Source organism: Vicia villosa, unplaced genomic scaffold, assembly GCF_029867415.1.
Source record: "Vicia villosa cultivar HV-30 ecotype Madison, WI unplaced genomic scaffold, Vvil1.0 ctg.002752F_1_1, whole genome shotgun sequence".
In the NCBI taxonomy this organism is placed as follows: domain Eukaryota; kingdom Viridiplantae; phylum Streptophyta; class Magnoliopsida; order Fabales; family Fabaceae; genus Vicia; species Vicia villosa.
In genome coordinates, this window is record NW_026706021.1 from 240,477 (window position 1) to 260,996 (window position 20,520).

Genomic DNA, 20,520 nt, shown 5'->3' on the forward strand with positions numbered 1-20,520 from the left:
GTATGTCAGTCAACCACCAGGATTTAATATCAAAGGGCATGAGTCAAAAGTGTACAAATTGAGGAAGACTCTATATGGCTTGAAACAAGCCCCGAGGGGTTGGAAAAAGAGAATAGATAGCTTCTATATCGAAGCAGGTTTCACAAAGTGTGTCTCTAAACATAGAGTGTGTATGTCAATGATGTTGATAGAGTCAATCGAATCATTTTATGCCTGTATGTAGATGATTTTCTTATTACAGGTGCAAATGAAGGTGAGATAAGAAAAGTCAAGTCGAAGCTGATGCAAGAGTTTGAAATGTCAGACCTAGGGAACTAGTCATATTTCTTAGTCATGAAGATCAAAGACACATGTGAAGCAATATTCTTGCACCAGAAGAAGTATGCCCAAGATATCTTGAAAAGGTTCAAGATGAGAAACTGTAATGCAGTTGCCACGCGATTATAAATTGGAGAAAAGTTGAGGAAGGAGACAGATGATGAGTTTGCAAGTGCGACACTATACAAATAAATCATTGGATCCTTGAGGTACCTTTGCAATACCAGACCAGATATTTGTCCAAGTGTTGGAATGTTGAGTAGATTCATGGAGAAACCCCAAGAATGTCATCTCATATCAATGAAGAGGTTGTTGAGAATCATAAAGGATACAATTAATCATAGTGTGCCAATACCAAGACAAAAGAGGACTTGCATAGATGTAAAGGTATATGGCTACACTAATTCAGATTTCAATGGAGATCAAGATGAGAAGAAGTGTACTGCAGGCTACATAATTATGATCGAATATGCTCCAATCTCTTGGAGGTTAAGGAAGAAAAGCATTGTGGCTTGGTCATCATGTGAATCTGAGTACGTAGATGCATTGTATGCAGCATGCCAAGTAGCATGGATAGAGATGTTGCTTGAAGAGCTCAAGATTATGAAACCCAAGAAGATGATGTTGTTTGTCAACAATAAGTTAGCAATCGAAATGACGAATCATCCACTGTGTCATAGTCGAAGTAAACACATAGAGAGAAGGTATCATTTTCTGACGGATCAAGTTAACAAAGGAAAACACGAACTTGAACATTGCAAGACAGAATGGCAACTAGCCGACGTACTCACCAAACCCATGAAGAAAGTCAAGTTCGACGAGTTGAAGAGAAACATCGGAATGAGAAGTCTTGAGAACATGAATTAGGGAGTGAGTTGGAAGTTGTAATTCGATGTTCTGTCGAAATATAGTATTCGACTGCGTCGAAGTAGCCACTCGAAGTAGTAAGAGTCAATTGTATTCGACAAAGTCGAATACAACATATAATTGTTATGTTGAGTGTAACTGTAACTTTGTATTTTACACTTTGTATGTTTTGGGTTTGGGTCGATTTGTAGAGTTTTGAGCCTGAGTTTTTGTTTCCTATATAAAGGACATTGTATGATGTAAAAAATAACAACTCACTCAATACAAATTCTATTTTTTACAATTCAGTTTCTCTCTTTTCTCTCTTTTTCTTCTCTCCTCTTTCTTAAAAATCCTAATTGTTCCAACATATTTCTCATTCAAATTATTGAATTTTAAAAATTGATAAAAATGATGTTGTTAACTTGTGTATAAACCTAAACATGCAAGTTAAAAAAATTTAAAAATGAAAATTCATCAAAAATAAATAAATATTTAATTTTAAAAAATGAAATTGCTAATTTTTAAAGTATTTTTATATTAATCTTTTTAAATAAATCATAACAGAAAAAATTAATATTTTTCTTAAAGATAAGATTAAATTAGATAAGAGCATAGATGATAATGAAATATAATGAATTCATTGTTGAACGAAATAATTCACAATAAAAAATTATGTTTGAATACAGTTGATATTCACGAAAAAATTATTACCATTTTAATACGGTTGATATATTGCCATCCATCATGTTATTTAGTGATAGTGAAATGTTGGTTATCTTCATTGAGTGTTTTCTCTTAAATAATTATTAATTGAAAACCAAGAAAGGAAGATTATATTATAAGGAATCTCCTTTTGTTTGATACAAGTCATTTTCGTGACTTTTATTCTCTTCAATTCACTTCATGCCTAATTGTTAGTTTAATTAATAATTAAATTAGGTAGATTTTAGATGAAAAGTGAAATTTAAATTGCAGATTTTTTAATCACTTCATTTCATAAAGCTCAAATAAAATTTGAACTTTTAGTTTATGCATTAATGCAAACTATTTCGAAAAGTTACATGATAATGTATTTGTATTTTATTTTTTTACTTAAAATCTATTTAATATTTTAAAATAGTGAATTGCAGAGCTCCGTTGACACTAATTTCAATAGAATTAGTTGTTTTTTAATTGGATTGATTTTATCTATAGAACTGATTCTAATTTAAAATTACAATTTTTTTATTTTTAATTAATATTTTTCTTAAAGATAAGATTAAATTAGATAAGAGCATAGATGATAATGAAATATAATGAATTAATTGTTGAACGAAATAATTCACAATAAAAAATTATGGTTGATTCAACAGCTACACGAATTAAGTATTCCCTCCACTAAAATAAGCATATTATTTTAATAAATAACTAGTGGGAAACCCGTGCGTCCGCACGGGTTCCACTGTGGAATGCGATACGTCACTAATTTATCATGTGAATTCAAACAAATTAGTAAAAATAATATATATATATATATATATATATATATATATATATATATATATATATATATATATATATTGAAAAAAATTGTATAAGTTAAAAAAAAAAAAGGTTAAAAATAACTATTAAACACATAATTTAAAAAAAAAAAACAATTTTGAAAAATAGAAAAAAAAAGAGAGAGATGTTTTTAAGATTGATAGAGTTGAAATAATAAAAGGATTTATAAAGTTTAATAAATGAGACAAATAAATATTTAAAATTTAAATTATTTAAAAATTAGCTTATAAATTTGCTTCAGATATGTCACTTGTCATGTGAATTCAAATAAATTAAATAAAATCGAAAAATTATTAAAAAAAAGTAAAAAAAATAGTCAAAGATAAATATATAAGGTAATCAAAGATAAATATTTAAATGAAAGACATATTTTTTAAATAAGAACAAAATTGTATCAATTTTTCAAATTTTAAAAGAAAGACATCAATAATATATACTATAATTGTTCATATATTATCTTAAAAATTATTGTATTTTAAATTAAAAATTGCTTCAAAATAAAAATATTAGATACCCGTGCGTTCACACGGATTTTGGGCTGGTTACCCGTACGTTCACACGATACTCGTGTATTACCTGTGGGTTCACAATAATTTTGACTGGTGTTACCCGTACGTTCACACGAAATTTGGTCTGATTACCCGTGCGTTTACACATGTACTCATGTACTACCCGTGCGTTCACACTATATAGTATGTTACCCGTGCGTTCACACATATGTTGGCCTGATTACTCATGCATTCACACAGTTATCGTGTGTTACGCGTCTGCACATTTTTATTTTCAAAGTATAATAAAATATAATCACTAATTTTGGTGAAAATTCAGATGACAGAACATCTTTTGAATATTTACATGATTTTATAATAAAAAAATAGCTGCAAGATCCTCAAAAGAAGTAAAATATATAAATGGATACATGTAATATACTACATACTTGGGGCACAACAGAAAATCAATGTATTCTCTTAGCCTTACCTCTTTACTTGAAAATTCATGAATCTAACACACACACAAAAAAACAAAGGGTATTTTTCCTATACATACACAAAAACTTTCACCTTTCAGTCCAATGTATATCTAAATTTTGAACAACAAATTAAGTACCTAAAACGCAACAAACTCACTACCAACTTAACAACCTTTTAAATCTCTCCATCTAAGGTAAATTAACCCGTCGAGATAATGCATGTAAGCCCCCGCCACAACAAAGAATATATATATATATATATATATATATATATATATATATATATATATATATATATATATATATATATATATATATATATATATATATATATATATATATATATATATATATATATATATATATATATATATATATATATATATATATGGATTAAGGGTTATAATTATATTCTGGGTCCATCTATCAACCTTATATTTTTTGTTTATTTTAGTCTCTACCATTAACTTATTGATAATTGCTAATAATATTGCTAGTTGCTACGTGATTCAATTTGATAAAGTGTCAACCGCCTCCATGTTATTTCATTTAGCAAAAAATATTTTTCAAGTTGGGAAGAATGTTCATATAATAAAATACAATATGAGTTTCATTTCTAACATATGTTACATTAATATACATATATCTTTTTTAATTCTTAAGACATAAAAAGATTATAGAAACATTAGTTTCAAAAATTTTGTCTCTTATGATAACAACATGTCCTATCATAAGAATTCTTTCTTTCCTTGCAATTTTGTAGACATGATGGGAAGTTAAAATTGCAATCTCTCTTGAAAATACTGCAAACACTATGTGCTTATTTATATAATTTAACGGATGTGTTAACCTTTTCAAAACAAAATTAACCTTAAAAAGTTTCATTGCTAGCATTCTTCTGGAATGGATCGGCCCGTGAGCATTAAGTATTGAGTCATCAACTAAAAGATGCCTGGTAATTTCAGTTCTGGTCCACCGGCTGAAAAATCACTTCTTCTGTGTTATCTATATGGAACCTCTCGAATGTGATCGACCATTGGCTCAGAGCTACAACTTCTTTGTGTCACAGATGTAAAAAGCTGCAAATTTTTAAACCTAATAGGTACCAAAGAATAGTAAAAAAGACCACATCAGTTGAACAAATAGCTAAAAATGGAAACAAAAGAAATGTAAGGGAGAAATAATTGACATGACTTTTAGATTTAGATTGCATGTACTCTAGCTAATATACAACAAATGAGAGGATAGTTCTAGAGCCAGTTCTAACAGGTACAAACTTGGTTGTATCAGATCAAATCTGTATAACTACCATGTAAATATGTATCTCGACTCTTAAGAAGTTGCATTTAGATGTAAAAGAGTTTTAGCATGTATACAAGCTAGGTGATCTAAACACAACACAACCAATTTTGGAGGGCAGGAATCTTGAGAAGCTACATTTAGATGATGAGAATTAATTTGCAAGCTTAAAGGCATCAGTTAGAGTCGTGAAACTCTCTTAAAAGCTGCATGTACAATAAAAAATATAAGATTGAGGAACAATATCTTACAATCGAGCAACATTAACATATAACCACAAAATACGAAATTGCATCAGCTACTACTGATCTTCCCGTTGTCGATGCAATTGCGATGATTGTTTCATAGACGTTATACTTCTTATCAATAGATTTAATAGCTTCGTAAGGATAAAAGAATTTAATCTTTTCTTCTATTGAGGTTCTATCAAAATAATTGCCATAAAGATATAAATACCTGCAAGCTAGCATCAAGTCGGCGCTCTGGTTTGGACCCACATACTTGTAGTCAGTAAGAACATCATAGACAATATCTAGAAAAGTTTCTCTCTTAACAAATACAGTTGTGTGCTTTTTGTACAACTCATATGGCACACTCTTACTTTCATGATCTTTTCCTAAAAGTAAGTGATTGTCTATATCTGTTTTACTTCGGCAAGCAGAAGCTTCCTGACAATCTTTGTTCGCATTTCCTTTAGGAGCATCAAAACATGATAAAACAATTCCTTCGGACTTGAAAGACTCAGTAGAACTCCCACTCCTTGTGAGTTCAAATAGTCCAAATAATGACAATAATCAGCACAAGTTATAACACAGTAGTATATAATCATGTTAAAACTAACACAAAACTATTGATGACACTATAAGAACTGCTTATGGTATTATAACTGATAACACCATCTCACCAACAGTGTCTTCTTCCTCTTCCTCAAACTTCCCCTATTGACATCAACACCAATATTAAAAGTATCAGTAACATATAATTTAAATTATTTATCAATCATTTCTATATATACCTTCCCCTATCCAATCTCAGTTTAGTGAAAAAAAACCATTTCTGATTATTAGATGACATTCTTAAAAAAACAAAACTTAATTACCCCAAATGAACAACGAAATATTCAATTCAAACCTTAAGAAACCAGCGTTTCAACTTTATCACATTCCTCAAATTAAACTCCTTCGGATATTTTGCAACAGCAACAACAATCGCATGGTCAGTTATTTCAAAAATTATAAAACTTTCCAGTAATGTATTACCTTTCATACTGCATGGTCATGGTGTTACCAATGTCGGCACACTTACGATCCTCGAATATTAAGAAGTTTTGTTTTTCTGCAATCTTCAACATAGATGCCATATGTTAATAATAAACCACTTTTCAAAACTATATAATCAAGTCAAAACTATAAATAAAACAAAGTAACCAAAAAAACCCCAAATTGAAATGAGCATTATCGCATAGCAAACACACCTCAGTCATCAACCACATCAAGCGAGCAATGGACGAAGTTCTATATGTACAATGGATTGTTCTGCAACAGCTGCTTCAACCATTCATCTCTGACCATTCCAAAAAGAACTATCAAAGTTGAGAAATATTGTATCATAAAGATCGACAAAACCAATATACCATAAAGACCGATAATAATTTCAGATCTATAATAAAAATAATTTTAGATCAATAATAATTAGTTCAGATCTTGCACTTTCTACAATAGAATGAGTTAATAATGAAACATAAGTTGAAAATGTCATATATAAACCTTTCTGATTTCGGCCACCACCACACTCGTCGGCAGAAACCCGTTTACACCACCACCACCACACTAATCGCCGGTAACCTGTTGTTGCCACCACAGATCTGGATGTTAAAAGCAACTGGTGAAAATATTATTCATATTTTTGTTAGAAAGATGAAAAGTACAACATACCCCCATTTGGCCAATAGCAGCATCAAAATCCTAACCACAAAATCATGATATCAACCACAATCACAAAAACCGTAACCACAAAATCATCATATAAACCACAAAATCATCATATAAACCACAAAAACACTAACCACAATATTTAAATAGTAACTTTAAACAGAAATCCAAAAAAACTGATAACCGTGTCGGTTTCGTTTTGGGAAATGAAGAAGATGATGAAGAAAAAGGGAAAGGAAGAGGAAGAAAGCAGAAAGTATAAGATGTCGCACTGAGAGAGAAAGAAGACTCGGAGAGAGAAAGAAGAAGAAAGAGACAAAGAGGGGAAGGTTGAGGGAGAGGAAGAAGTCACGACAGATTGAAAGAGAAGAGAGAGAGAAAGAAAAAATGAAAGCAGAGAAAGTGATGAAATGGGAAAAGATTTGGGTTTGTTCAAAAAAGCAGAGAAAGTGAAAGCTTGTCACACGTAGCATAGAAAGTAGTAAAGGAAAGGAAAAGGAATGGAAGCAAATAAGGCAGCCACGTGGCTCATTAAAAAAGCAAAGGGGCAGTTCGGTCTTTTCCAGAGCATTGAACTTTCTTATATTGTAGATTAAAGAAATATATCACGTGGAATTCTAGATGAAGCATTATTGTTTTATTAAAAATAAAACGTTTTCTTAAAATATGATGATCTCACAAAAAAGATTTTGTATGCATTACACTTTGAATTTTATATAAACACAGTTTAAGAGCCACAATCACAACACCTTTCTTCTTGCATTCTCATTTTTGCTCAAACAAAACCATGGCTGTTGCTACTTTCAATCTCTCATCTCCACGGTATCTTTTCATTTCTATCCTATCAATCTCTAACCAACTTTCCTCTTATTCTTTTTCAATTTAGCATATTGCTATAGCTTTCTCTCAACTCATATTATCAATTTTTGGTGTAAAACTGTTTATTTTGACCTAGGCATGTGAAAGTTATTTAGAGTTGTTAGTAGACAGTTATTTTATGGATTATATATAATAAACAAATTTTATCAATTATGTGAGTTATAGAATGAGAGTTTCATTAACATCAAAAAAAAAAAAAGAATGAGAGTTTTATTAAATCTCTCATTAGTTTATCATTCAATTTAAATTAAACAAACTTACACGATTTAAAACATCCTTACACTTTTTTTAGGGTTTAGACTTTTTTATGTCTTTTAGTAAGATGTTGTTATGTCAAGTGTGAATAATAATTTCTCTCTTGGATAAAAAATTAAATTTTGAATAATTTATAAATGAGAGAAAACGTAGACTCTATATCTTATGTTTTGTGTTTTGAGTTAATAGGTGATATTAAAATTTTATTTTATGTGGCTAGATTTCATCAATATATGTCATTTGGGGTAAATTACCCCAAAATCTATAAAGAATAGCATAATACAAAATTATTTTTTCTTCTCTATTTTATATTTTCACATTTGTTTTTTTCCATTTTTCTAAAACCTACTAGAAATTTCCATAAACTCACCCTTTAAGCATCTTGTGAAAAACTGAATTTCTCAAATGTGGTTGATGTCTTATTCTCCTATCCATTATATTAGAATGATCAATTTAAAATTATTTCATCTAAATCTTAGATGTCACTTATAATTAACTTAGTTTGGTTGTGCGGTTATAAAAATTATGATTGGTTTTGTAATATTGATTTTATTTTAAAGTGAAAATCAAATTAGATTAAAGAATTAACTTCAAGTTAAAATCAATTATAAATGCAAAATTAGTTATATTTTCCAACAATTTTATTCATGACTAACCAGAACAACTTAATACGTCAAAATCAATTTTATTGATGACTAACCAAACACAAACACTTCAAAATCAATTTAAGAAATTTAGATTCAATTTTAATCGCTCAATCGAACATAGGTCAAGTTGCTGAAATCTACTCTTATTTATGGACCTAGATTTTTTAGCTTAGAGTAGATACCTTCTTATTGTGTCTTAGAGCTATTAAATTTCATGATTTTTTCTCTCTTTGATTTGATGTTTGTATATTATTATTTGAAATTAACATTTGATTTGATCTTCTTCAATGTAGGGTATCCAATCACTTCAAATTATTAAAAAATTTCCCACCTGTCAAACTAAATTATAAATTTACTTCAAGTCATAATGTTTCTGCAAGGGTTAAAGCTACATTGGTATCTGGAGGGGATGATCTTATTCCCTATCCAAAAAATACCAATGATGTTGTCATAGGTAAAGATCTGATTGATGATGAATCAAAAGGAACATCGACACAAGATTCAGAGATAACGAACATTGCTTTCCTTGATGATAATAATGAATTTGATTTAGACAGTCCTGCAAAAGGCTTCGCTTCTATCCTTGGAGCCATTGAAGATATTCGTCGTGGAAAGGTTGTGAAATATTCTTATATGTTATAATTTTTCTATAGTTTTGTGATATTAATTTGTGATAGATTTATTTTATTAACGGATATTAATCATGCAGATGGTAGTAGTTGTAGACGATGAAGATAGAGAAAATGAAGGAGACTTGATAATGGCAGCGCAGTTGGCAACGCCTGAAGCCATGGCGTTTATAGTAAAGCATGGAACTGGCATAGTTTGTGTAAGCATGAAAGAGGAAGATCTTGATAGATTGGAACTTCCTTTGATGGTGGACAGTAAGGCCAATACCGAAAAATTTTTTGTGGCATTCACTGTGTCAGTGGTATATATTACTGTTCTTAATTGGATCTTAAATGAAATTTCTTTTTTATGTGGTTTAAGCCTTTTATTGATAGAATTTGATACATTTCAACAATTTAAATGCATTTGTAGGATGCTAAACATGGTACTAGCACAGGGGTGTCAGCTCATGATAGGGCAACAACAATCTTGGCCCTTGCGTATAGAGATTCAACTCCGGCTGATTTCAATCGTCCAGGCCATATTTTTCCACTAAAATATATGGATGGTGGTGTCTTAAAGAGAGTTGGACATACAGAAGCTTCAGTTGATCTTACCTTACTTGTTGGTTTAGATCCAGTGTCAGTTCTGTGTGAGATTGTAGATGATAATGGCTCCATGGCCAGATTGCCTAAGCTTCGCGTGTAACAGCCCGTTTTTATGGTATTTATTTTATTATAATATTTTATACTCTTTGGTGTGTTAATTAATTATTTAATCGTTACGAGATATAATTATTAATTTAATTAATTAAACTTGAGTGTATTTGTGTTTAATAGAGTTAATTAAGTTATTAGAGAGTTAGATTAATTGGGCCTATTTGTTGGAGTTATAAGCTATTAGGAGGTGTTACTCATTTTTAAAGCCCAATATAATAAATAAAGATAGAAAGAGAGGAAATGAGGAGTAGGAGAATCATTAGTTCATTTTGTTGATTTTGAAGAAATAGAAGTGGAGGAGAGGAACAAGAAGAGAAAAGCTAGGGTTTTGGAGGAGAAATCAAGAGGTAAGGGGGAGAATCCCTAATCATTGTGGGCTAGTATAATGGGGTAATTGGTAGATTAAAATTATTATTTATCCATAGTTGGAATTATAAAATATGTATTTTTATTTCTATTTAGTATATTTGGATCTGGTGAGAAATTGGAAATTTGAGAGAAAAAAACAAAGCTAATGGCGGAACAATATACTGTGTTCATATAGTTTTGAAAATGTATAGCCATGGTATGCTGTTCGCGGTCCGTCATCCCCTCGCTACTGTTTCCATATATGAAACATGAACCAACATTTTATTTTATGAATATGTTGTTGTCCACTAGCTATTAGTCAAAGAAAAAAATGCCTGTTCCATTTCGTGTACCTCACCCATTTCCTTGGCTATGAGTGATTGACTAGTAGGTAGATAAAACACTGACCACATCATAATTAATTCATGGAAATGTCGCTTACTGTAGCATTTGGTTTTAAATTAGGAACAAGTCCACGAGCTACATACTGTAGCGACATCAATGACAAGTGGTTGTTATGGCCACATGCCTTAGTGTATTTTACATGGGGATTGAATTAATGTCTTCCTTTTTTTTTCTCTATGCCCTGTTCCGATTTTTGACTAGAAGGGAATATATATATAGGGATGCCATTGGCCAAGTGAAAACATGAGTTACCAATGTACTTATGTGATGGAACATGCCACTGCTAACAATCAATTTGCGCAGGAAAAGAAACATGAGGCACCAATGTACTTGCTGATAGAAGTGCCACTTATTATTATTTATTGGTCCAATTAATAAAGGTGAGTCATAGTAAATGCTATAGGATAAAAAAATGCCATAGTGAGGTACCATTGGCCAACTAAAAACGTGACAGCATGCTTAGGAATAGATGCAGCCACTGTTACTGTTCATTGGCTATTGTTGTTTAGCTTTTGGTCAAATTCCAACGTGAATAGCCATTATGTTTTATTAATGAAATTAGGTGATAGACACATGTGTAATTAATTGGCAAAGAATGTGTATTATACCATGTATAGGTTAGTTAGAATGTATATTAATCTATTTAGTTACAATGTATATTAACTTTGTTTATGTAATAACTTTGCGATAGATGCATATATAGATTAATTGGCCATGGGTATAGTTAATGAAATTGGCTTCTATGTTAACAACAGTACGCTCATGATAAAATGATATATGGGTATGCTTCTATTATGGTTCCAAAACTGAATTTTTTTGAATAGCTAGATGGCATAAATCCTAATGACTTGTTAGTTTAATTTGAAAGTGAGTAAATCATATAAAATTGACAAATTGTGAGTTAACATGTAATAGTATTAATTACTAGTATTAATTGAAATGGTGGATTGAAATTGTGTGTTGGCTATTATATGTGAATAATGCTTATGTGATGAGAATGTTGTGTACAATTGGTGGATAATTCATAGAGTTGAATTATTGTGATATGCTAAAATGTTAAGATGGTAGAGATGATCTTAATTGCATATGTTTGTTAACATTGTACATACATTCATATCATAGTGTGCCTTGAAACAAAGGTGGTTTGCTTTGAAACAAAAGCGAGGCTTAGATTCTAGATTGAATCGGAAGCGGTAAACTATATGTTTACGTTTGGTGGGCTTTGGTCTTGTCCGGATCGGAAGCGTGGCCTAGATTCTAGATATTGAATCGGGAGGCGGTGAAACTTTGGGTTCACAATTCGGTACCACATGCATAGCGTCACATATCTTGCATTGAGTCACATTAGAATTATGCGATAATTGAATATGTGAAGTTGAGGTAGTTGTGATATGTGTATGAGTTCGATAATTGAAACGAGTAAGGTGGAATACATATTTGATTAAATGTGTGAATACGTGATAATTATGGTTGTATACGTAATTGAGAAAATAATAGTAGAATTGAAATATTATGCTATTTAAGCTTGTTGTATACTTGATAACATATGAAATATGGGTTGATTACTATTATCTACAAGATTATGCATAGTATGATTAATTACTTGAAGTGTTGATTTAACCATTGTAATCGGTTATACTTTCTTCACAATGGTTCGTATTCTCACCCTTATGTTTTAATGTTGCCCTCGTTTGGCGACATGCATGTTCTGGAGTTTAGTAGCCGCGTGTGACCTAGCCGGAGGTTCTTCCTTGGTTATTGGAGACTAGGTAGTGAGTCGATGCTCTGGTCATGTAACACTGGATAGATTAGACGTATTGAACTCATGTTATATTTGCTCATGTATTATGTTATGACTTGTGAACTTTTGTTGGCTACTTGTCGTTTTGAGAGACTTATAAGCCAAACATTCTGATTCTATCTTATGTTGAATTGAGACCATTAGTCGATGTATGATCATGGTATGGGACATGAATCATTATGAATCACATGAGTATCATATTTTCCGCTGTGAATGCATATCCAGGGTAAATTGTGATTTTATATTGAGTGTTATTAAAATGACCAGGTGTATTGTGTTGTGTAGATAAAAGCTGTCAGTTTTTTTTGGGTTATAGTTCTTCTAAAAACATCGATGTGACGCCCTTTTGAATTATATGCATGCTATTCTATGATTATATGTTAACTATATTGGGGTAGTAAAAAGGGGTGTTACATCGCGAATTTGCCAAGCGTGAGAATTTGAAAATTGTATCTATTGCAGACTTGATAAGGTATGTGGTTACATATATTTGAAGATGAAAATTCATTATTTGTGTATATATAATGTCTTTTATGTTTATATTTTGCTTTCAAATGAAGATAATATATTGTTTTTATGGCAGATATAAAAGAAAGAGAGATAATTTAGTAGAGCACTCTTCTGCTGCAAGAATGCCTACAATGTGGGAGGCATTCACATCATACTGTTATATGTCTTTGTTAGACGGGATTGAGCATATTGCAATGGTTAAGGTGAGAATTCCTTTTGTCTATAATGTAGTTTATATGGATCTACATATATTTTGTAACCCCTAATTGTGGTTTTTGAGTATATCTCATTTAACAGGGTGACATCAGAGATGGACAAGATGTTCTTGTTAGGGTACACTCAGAGTGTCTAACTGGAGACATATTTCGATCTTCCAGATGTGACTGTGGAAATCAGCTTGCACTTGCAATGCAACAGATTGAGGCTGCGGGTAGAGGTGTACTTATATATCTACGCGGACATGAAGGAAGAGGTATTGGATTGGGCCACAAGCTTCGTGCTTATAACCTTCAGGATGATGGGCGCGATACTGTAGAATCCAATGAGGAGTTGGGATTTCCTGTTGACTCTAGAGAGTTAAGCATTGGTGCACAGGTAATATATGCTTATTTGTTCGATGATGAATCTCTTGCAATAACATTTGAACTGTTTTAATACATGTTGATCACAATTTTTATGGAAATTTATCATTAGCATGGTTTTTTAATTTGAAATGCTACTACTTTTGTAGATACTGAGGGATCTAGGTGTTCAATCTATGAAATTGATGACTAATAATCCATCAAAATATATTGGTCTCAAAGGTTATGGTTTAACTGTTTCTGGTAGGATTCCACTGTTAACTCTTATCACTTCAGAGAACAAGAGATATTTTGAGACAAAACGTGTGAAAATGGGACACATCTATGGCACGGAACATGACTGTGGCAATGTTAAAACCAATATTGTTGAAGATTCAAATTCAAATGGTGTCACTGGCCTGTGAAGAAGCCATAATTTTCATACTAGATGCATATGACATATGTGGCACTACTAAATTACAATTCATTTTGAAAGTGTCATTCATTAATAAGGCAATTGCCAAAACAAAATTCAAATTTCCTTGTCTTTCTTGCGTTGTCTATTATTGAGGTTCAACTTATTGTATTGTATTGTGAAAACTACCTTGTTAATGGAGATCATTGGAATATATCAACCATGTTTTTGTCTTCATTTATGTCAGTGGCCTATAATGCATGATAGTAAGTAAGAGTTACGTGTACTGTAGCTCTACTATGTATGATAGGGCTATTAAACTTCTTTTTTAGCTTTCCTTTTTTTGTCAAATCATGAAGTAATCCTTCCAAAGTAAATTAATATTTTGTGGACTATTTTTTTCCCACCCAATAATCTGACTCATAAACTTTCTTTTACCCTATCACTTGTTTTCTTTCAGCATGACAAATTTTGGATACTACAATCCAAAAGTATAAATTGTTCTTCAGCATTTGTTTAGATTTTATAATTCGAACATGCAAAACACCTCAAAGTGTGTGTGTTTATTAACACTTTCTATGAAATATTGTAGTGGATAAATTATAATTATCCATATGAGAGTCATAGGTATATTACATTTATTCATGATAAAATTGTGATTAATGTTAAAAAAAGTAATTGATATTTAAAAAACTCATGAACATCAATTATATTTTCTTATAGTGTGGGGTCTTTGAAATTGAGGGATGTGTTGCAAGAAATGCAATGATGTTGATGACTCCGCTCATGTGTGTGCAGGGCCGGTCCTAGGGGTAGGCTACCAAGGCTACCGCCTAGGCCTCACTTTTTTATTTCATATTTTTATGATTTAAGTTAATTGATTTTTTTATTTTTTAAAAAAGCAACCTTTTAGATAAAGTTATATGCAGATAAATAATAACACATTAAGAATATATAATAGAAACAATTATTTATAATGTGTATTGTTTGATCTGTTAGTTTAAAAATCAAATAAATTTGTTAGTTCTTTAATATAATAGAAAACCTGATATCTAAGTATTTATTTTTTATAATTTTAACATTGTATTTTAATTATGAACTTTTTCAAATATATGAGAAGAGTATTTAGATGAGTTAATTTTATTATCAATTAAAATAAAATATTAAATAAAATTCATTAAAATAATTTAATTGGTTTACATTCGAAAACATCGAAAATATATTAATTTTAGAAAAATATTTTTACTATATTAAAAATTTTTAATTTTAAATTTTGCCTCAGACCTCGAAAAGTGTTGGATCGGCCCTGTGTGTGTGATTGCAATAGGGTTTTGTGTATGTTCTGATTATGTAAAATTATTGAATGACCCTTCCATCCTTAGGTTGGAATATTATTCCCTCTCGCATAAATTGTTGTTTCTGTTGCACCATGAAATCTCGCTGTTGTTGTTGCATCTGTAATTTATGTTGTTGTTATTATTGATGCGACATTTATTTCCCAACTCTCTTCATTCCTGTGAGTCCTCTGAATTGGGTTATGAAGTTGCTTATGGATTCTTCTTTGGTATTCCACATCTTCTCGGGTTGTCATTCATCATACTATGCTTCACACATAAATATCATAATATTTAATGAAATGATATCAAGAATAACATATATAACTTCCCAAATGTATAAGCTACCATGGGAATCAAGTGTGAGTGCTTAAAGTCTCCATATTGACTTAACATGAATAAAATGTTAGATATATAAAGGAAAAGACTCATACTCCCATTGCCTTCTTGAGTAAATATGTGGTGTCAAGGTCTCTTGGATACAAAAACAATTGGGTGGATATGTGATGTCAAAATGGATAATGAATGTTTACCTCATTGACTCTTTTGACGTTTCTTGATTCAACTATTTATCCATTATTAAGTATCTACGACTAAGTTTGAGTTCGACCTCTTCTAATAAAAAATTGTAACAACCAAATATGTATATATGTCTAGAATAATATATGTGTATTCAAAGTCTCCAAAACCAGTATTGAATACATTAGAAACATAAACACGCTTATCCATGTTGGGATTTCAACTCTAGCTCAAAGCAAACACAATCACTACACTTCATTACATTACATAATTTACACAGGAGGCTTCAAGCAAACATATTACAAAAAGTATTAATTATATCTCCTAATCATGCACTTCAGATCTCCTTTTGATTAACCTTATTCAATACTTGATTATATATATTATAAAGAAATAAATTGTACCACACTAGACAAATGATCCAATAAGACAAGACTAATGTGAAGCCTGGTTGAGAGTTTCATCTAATGAGGCTCACGAACATGTGTACCCTTGCCAAAAGCTTCATAGAAGCTAGGCACCATGCTCATCTCGACCGTTAGAACCCATCCAACTGTCTCCTGCATCTCGTGTTGGCATTATCGTAGGAATTTCTAACTATTATTAAGTGTAGCTTTACATCACACCAAGATATGATTCATTACACACATGAATCCTTTTATTTGACTTCACTGACTTGGACGTTTGAGTGTTAACCTTGTAGGTACACCCCATCTCCACTTACTAGAGACTCTCACCATAGTACCAAATATCTTCCACGATGGACTTCACCAACCAATCATTTATTTCCTATTACGGAACAAAATAGTGATGCCATTTGAGGGAATTGTTTCTTGATTTTCACAAAAATTCCACTTAAGATATTTGACGTTCCTTCCGCTAAATTGTCCAACAGTTTTATTAACTAATCTGATTAATATTCGCTTCCACAACTATCAACAATGGTAACTCCTGAAGTGACTCAGTCAACCCCTCATTAGAGTGTCGCGACACTAGTCTCCTCCATCGCGCCAGAAGACTCATCTTCCCCACTTATAGTAGAAGCTCTAGTTTAAGTTTCCTTTCTTTTCGGCCTACCTTATCACCGAAAATCCCAAGGAAAATATGTGAAGATTTATATATTTGAAGTTTCAACGTTATGTGTTAAAAATGCGGCAAAGTCGGTGGCGACCTTGGAAGAGTGCAATCTAAATGGTGGGATAAGGGCATAATATGTTGGCAACAACTTCAAGCTCTACCAATGTCAAGCTAAGTATGCCATCCACATTAATCCAATGTAAATAATTAGGGGTTCGACGAGGAAGTGTTCTGAGATCATCCAATTTATTCTTAGAACTTAACCAATCATAAGCAAGTAAAAGCTTATGATTGAATGAATCTACAAATAATGCCTATGAAGTCGGGTCGAAATAGTAGGAGTAAGTTATATTTGATAGAGTCAAATACATCCTATAACTATTTTGTCGAGATGTAACTTGTTTCTAGATTTATATTTTACACTTTGTATGTTTTAGGCTAGGGTCAATTTGTAAAGTTTTGGGCATGGGTTTCAGTGGCCTTTATAAAGGGCATAGTATGATGTAAATAACAACTCACTCAATACAAATCCTATTTGTAGCAGAGGAAAATGGAGATCAAAGCTATTGATTGACTTGACTTATTATTTTAGTGAAAGTCGCCACCGCGCTTTATTGTTTCCAAAGGAAATGGGAAAAGAGCGAAATAAACCCAGAGAAGTTTTTAAATTAAAAAAAACAAAAAGAGAGATTCTAGGTACGAATGTTGGTTATACAAGGGGAAGGTGTTAGCACCCCTCATATTTGTGGTACCCCACAGGAACCTTTTTTAAAAATTTGTGTAAAAAGAGAATTGTGTGCAAAAGAAAGAGCTTTGTTTGATTTTAAAATTATGCTCGGCAAGACATTACATCTTGTGCCTACATACCTCCTCAGTGCAATTGAGAAGTCAGAGCAAATGTAGTTCCACTTAAGAGGAAAAAGTTTTGAAAAAAACTGGATAGACACTTTATTGTCATAGAAGAGAATACTCAGCCAATTATCTTGAACGTGAGAATAAATGGACCCTTTGCATCACAAATGAAAGAAGGGCTCCAACTTGGATAAATCAACAATTATGCCACTAACTTCTTCAAGTGGAAAAGGTTCCATCATATCAATCAATATCAAGACTTTCGGGGTTTACATCTCACCACAATAATTAATCATGTCTAAACTTTGAAAGAAAAGCCAAAAAGGTTTTTAATAGAGTTTGCAAATATAAGAAGGTTTTTGGAAAAAGGGAGAAGATTTTGAAAATTAAATAAGGGGGAGGAGATGAAGGGACTATCCTAAAGCATAAAGTAAAAGCTAAGGATAAGAACAATCTAACCAAACAAGAAGCCAACACTTGACATTAAAGAGTCAATGTAGATTTCTCATCCTTTGGACTTAAACCATAACCCAAGAAACACAATACCAACTATAGGATCCAGATGAACTTGATATCTTCATGTACAACTTGCACAAAGTCTTGGAAATACACCATGAGAATTTGAGGCAAAAATTGGTCAAAGTAGCAATTGTGTTCAGATGAATTCCTTATCACAGTGCCTTGGAATTAACCATCAAGGACTTTTAAAGAATCACCTGCATACACAAAGAGAAATAACCCAATGCCTTGGAGTAAACTCCAATGACTTCCAGACAAACAAGCACAATGCAATCAAAGTATCAAGAATTCAGATGAAATTCCAAAGTGCTAGGCTCAAGATCCTAATTCAAAGTTATGCAAGAGAAAGTGATTTTTAAATCATTTAGCTTTGGGACAGTCTTGCACACATGTTATGCCTTGAAACCCTAGGCACACCAGTCATGACCTATAATGTTTCTTCTTCAAACATGATCTTCAACTTATATTTTGTTCTTGAACTTCATATATGGATTAAAGTAGTCTCACTCAAGATTATTATGCCAAAATAATGGACTCAAGATGATAAAAATTGAGCAAGTTATGATCCTTCGAAGTTGGTACACAATTCCTTAACTTTCAAAGGAGACTTGTAATGTCTTCTAACTTTTGATGACTTTCTTCACAAAATTTCTTCTTGACTGATGAAGAGAAGTGGTTAATGATGTCAAGGAGAGTATTTTGCAAAAAGAAGCACTCAAAATATTGAAAATTGAGAAAGTTATGCCCTTCTAACCATAAAACCATGAACTTGTCCAACTAGGCCCATCTTCTTGAATCGACTTGGAATCCTTTGAACTTTTCTTGCATGATAAAACATGAGGAAGTATATAAGAACTTGAAATGATCTTCTCTTGAAGCACACTTGATTTTGAGGTCCATAGCTTGATGAAACTTGTTGAAGAAGGCATGGAAATAAACACATGAACCTATGAAGTTCCTTGATGAATCAAACCACACAATCTTGAGATGAGCTTGCTCAATTGAAGTGGGGATATGCTTAAAACATGATACTTGCATTCAATCCATTTAGCTCCCATGAATGCTTACTCAATTGAAGATTACCTTCAAAACCCTAATTTAGGAGTGGTATAAATGCACTTGCTTTAACACCTACCTTGTATCAAAAACATTAAAGACAAAGACATATTTTTGTATTTTGGTTAGTGTGATATATACAAGATAAACATAGGTGCTTGATGGTCCCTCCTAAAGATAAGGTGAGTACAACATCAAAAGAACACCCTCAAGATTGTGATCTTAATCAATGACTAGAATGCACATGAATGGATAATTTTAGGGTCAAAAATTGGGGTATGATACTATTTTGTTAAGTATGCCCAAGATATCTTGAAAAGGTTCAAGATGAGCAACTATAATGCAACTACCACACCATTAGAAATTGGATAAAAGTTGAGGAGGGAGATAGATGATGAGTTTGTAAGTGCGACATTGTACAAACAAATCATTGGATCTTTGAGGTACCTTTGCAATACCATGCCAGATATTTGTCAAAGTGTTGGATTGTTGAGAAAATTCGTGGAGAAACCCCAAGAATGTCATCTTATAGCAATGAAGAGGTTGTTGAGATACACAAAGGGTACAATTGATTATGGTGTGCGGATACAAAGACAAAAGAAGACCTGCATAGATGCTGAGGTATATGGCTACACTGATTCAAATTTCAATGGAGATCAAGACGAGAAAAAGAGTACTGCATACTACATAATCATGATCGAATGTGCTTCAATCTCCTGGAGCTCAAGGAAGCAAAGCATTGTGGATTTGTCATCATGTGAAGCTAAGTATGTAGTTGCATCGTATGCAGCATGGATAAAGATGTTGCTTGAAGAGCTCAAGATTATGGAACCTAAGAATATGAAGTTATTTGTCAATAACAAGTCAGCAATCGAAGTGACGAATCATCCAGTGTGTCATGGTCGAAGTAAACACATTGAGAGAATATATCATTTTCTGAGGGATCAAGTTAAAAAAGTGAAAACTCAAACTTGAACATTACAAGATAGAATGACAACTAGCTGACATACTCACCAAACCTGTGAAGAAAGTCAAGTTCGACGAGTTAAAGAGAAGCATCGGGTTGAGAAGTCTCTAGAACATGAATTATGAGGGGTGTAAGAAGT

At 31.9% G+C, this 20,520-nt stretch overlaps 1 protein-coding gene, 1 long non-coding RNA gene and 1 pseudogene across 4 annotated transcripts; 2 read left to right on the forward strand and 1 right to left on the reverse strand.

Annotated features, from left to right (window-relative positions):
• Window positions 1–4,410: 4,410 nt before the first annotated feature.
• LOC131639740 (uncharacterized) lies at window positions 4,411–7,336 on the reverse strand. Of its 3 annotated transcripts, XR_009295032.1 has the most exons (4): window positions 6,745–7,336; window positions 6,453–6,541; window positions 5,435–6,320; window positions 4,864–5,184 (listed from the first exon to the last, which is right to left on the reverse strand). It is a non-coding gene; the product is annotated as an uncharacterized LOC131639740 (long non-coding RNA). The 3 variants fall into 3 exon arrangements; XR_009295031.1 differs by lacking the exons at window positions 4,864–5,184; window positions 6,745–7,336 and adding an exon at window positions 4,411–4,774 and having other exon boundaries at window positions 6,453–6,701; XR_009295030.1 differs by lacking the exon at window positions 6,745–7,336 and having other exon boundaries at window positions 6,453–6,701.
• A 360-nt stretch (window positions 7,337–7,696) lies between these two features.
• Window positions 7,697–14,086, forward strand: LOC131639745 (bifunctional riboflavin biosynthesis protein RIBA 1, chloroplastic-like; annotated as a pseudogene).
• Window positions 14,087–19,873: 5,787 nt separating this feature from the next.
• On the forward strand, window positions 19,874–20,389 carry LOC131639746 (secreted RxLR effector protein 161-like). The gene has a single exon (XM_058910210.1). The coding sequence runs from the start codon at window positions 19,874–19,876 to the stop codon at window positions 20,387–20,389; it is 516 nt and encodes a 171-aa protein (XP_058766193.1).
• Window positions 20,390–20,520: the final 131 nt, after the last annotated feature.

What these genes read in the sequence shown, in the direction of transcription:
- LOC131639746 (XM_058910210.1), top strand. Translation starts at nt 19,874, where the DNA reads ATGCCAGATATTTGTCAAAGTGTTGGATTGTTGAGAAAATTCGTGGAG.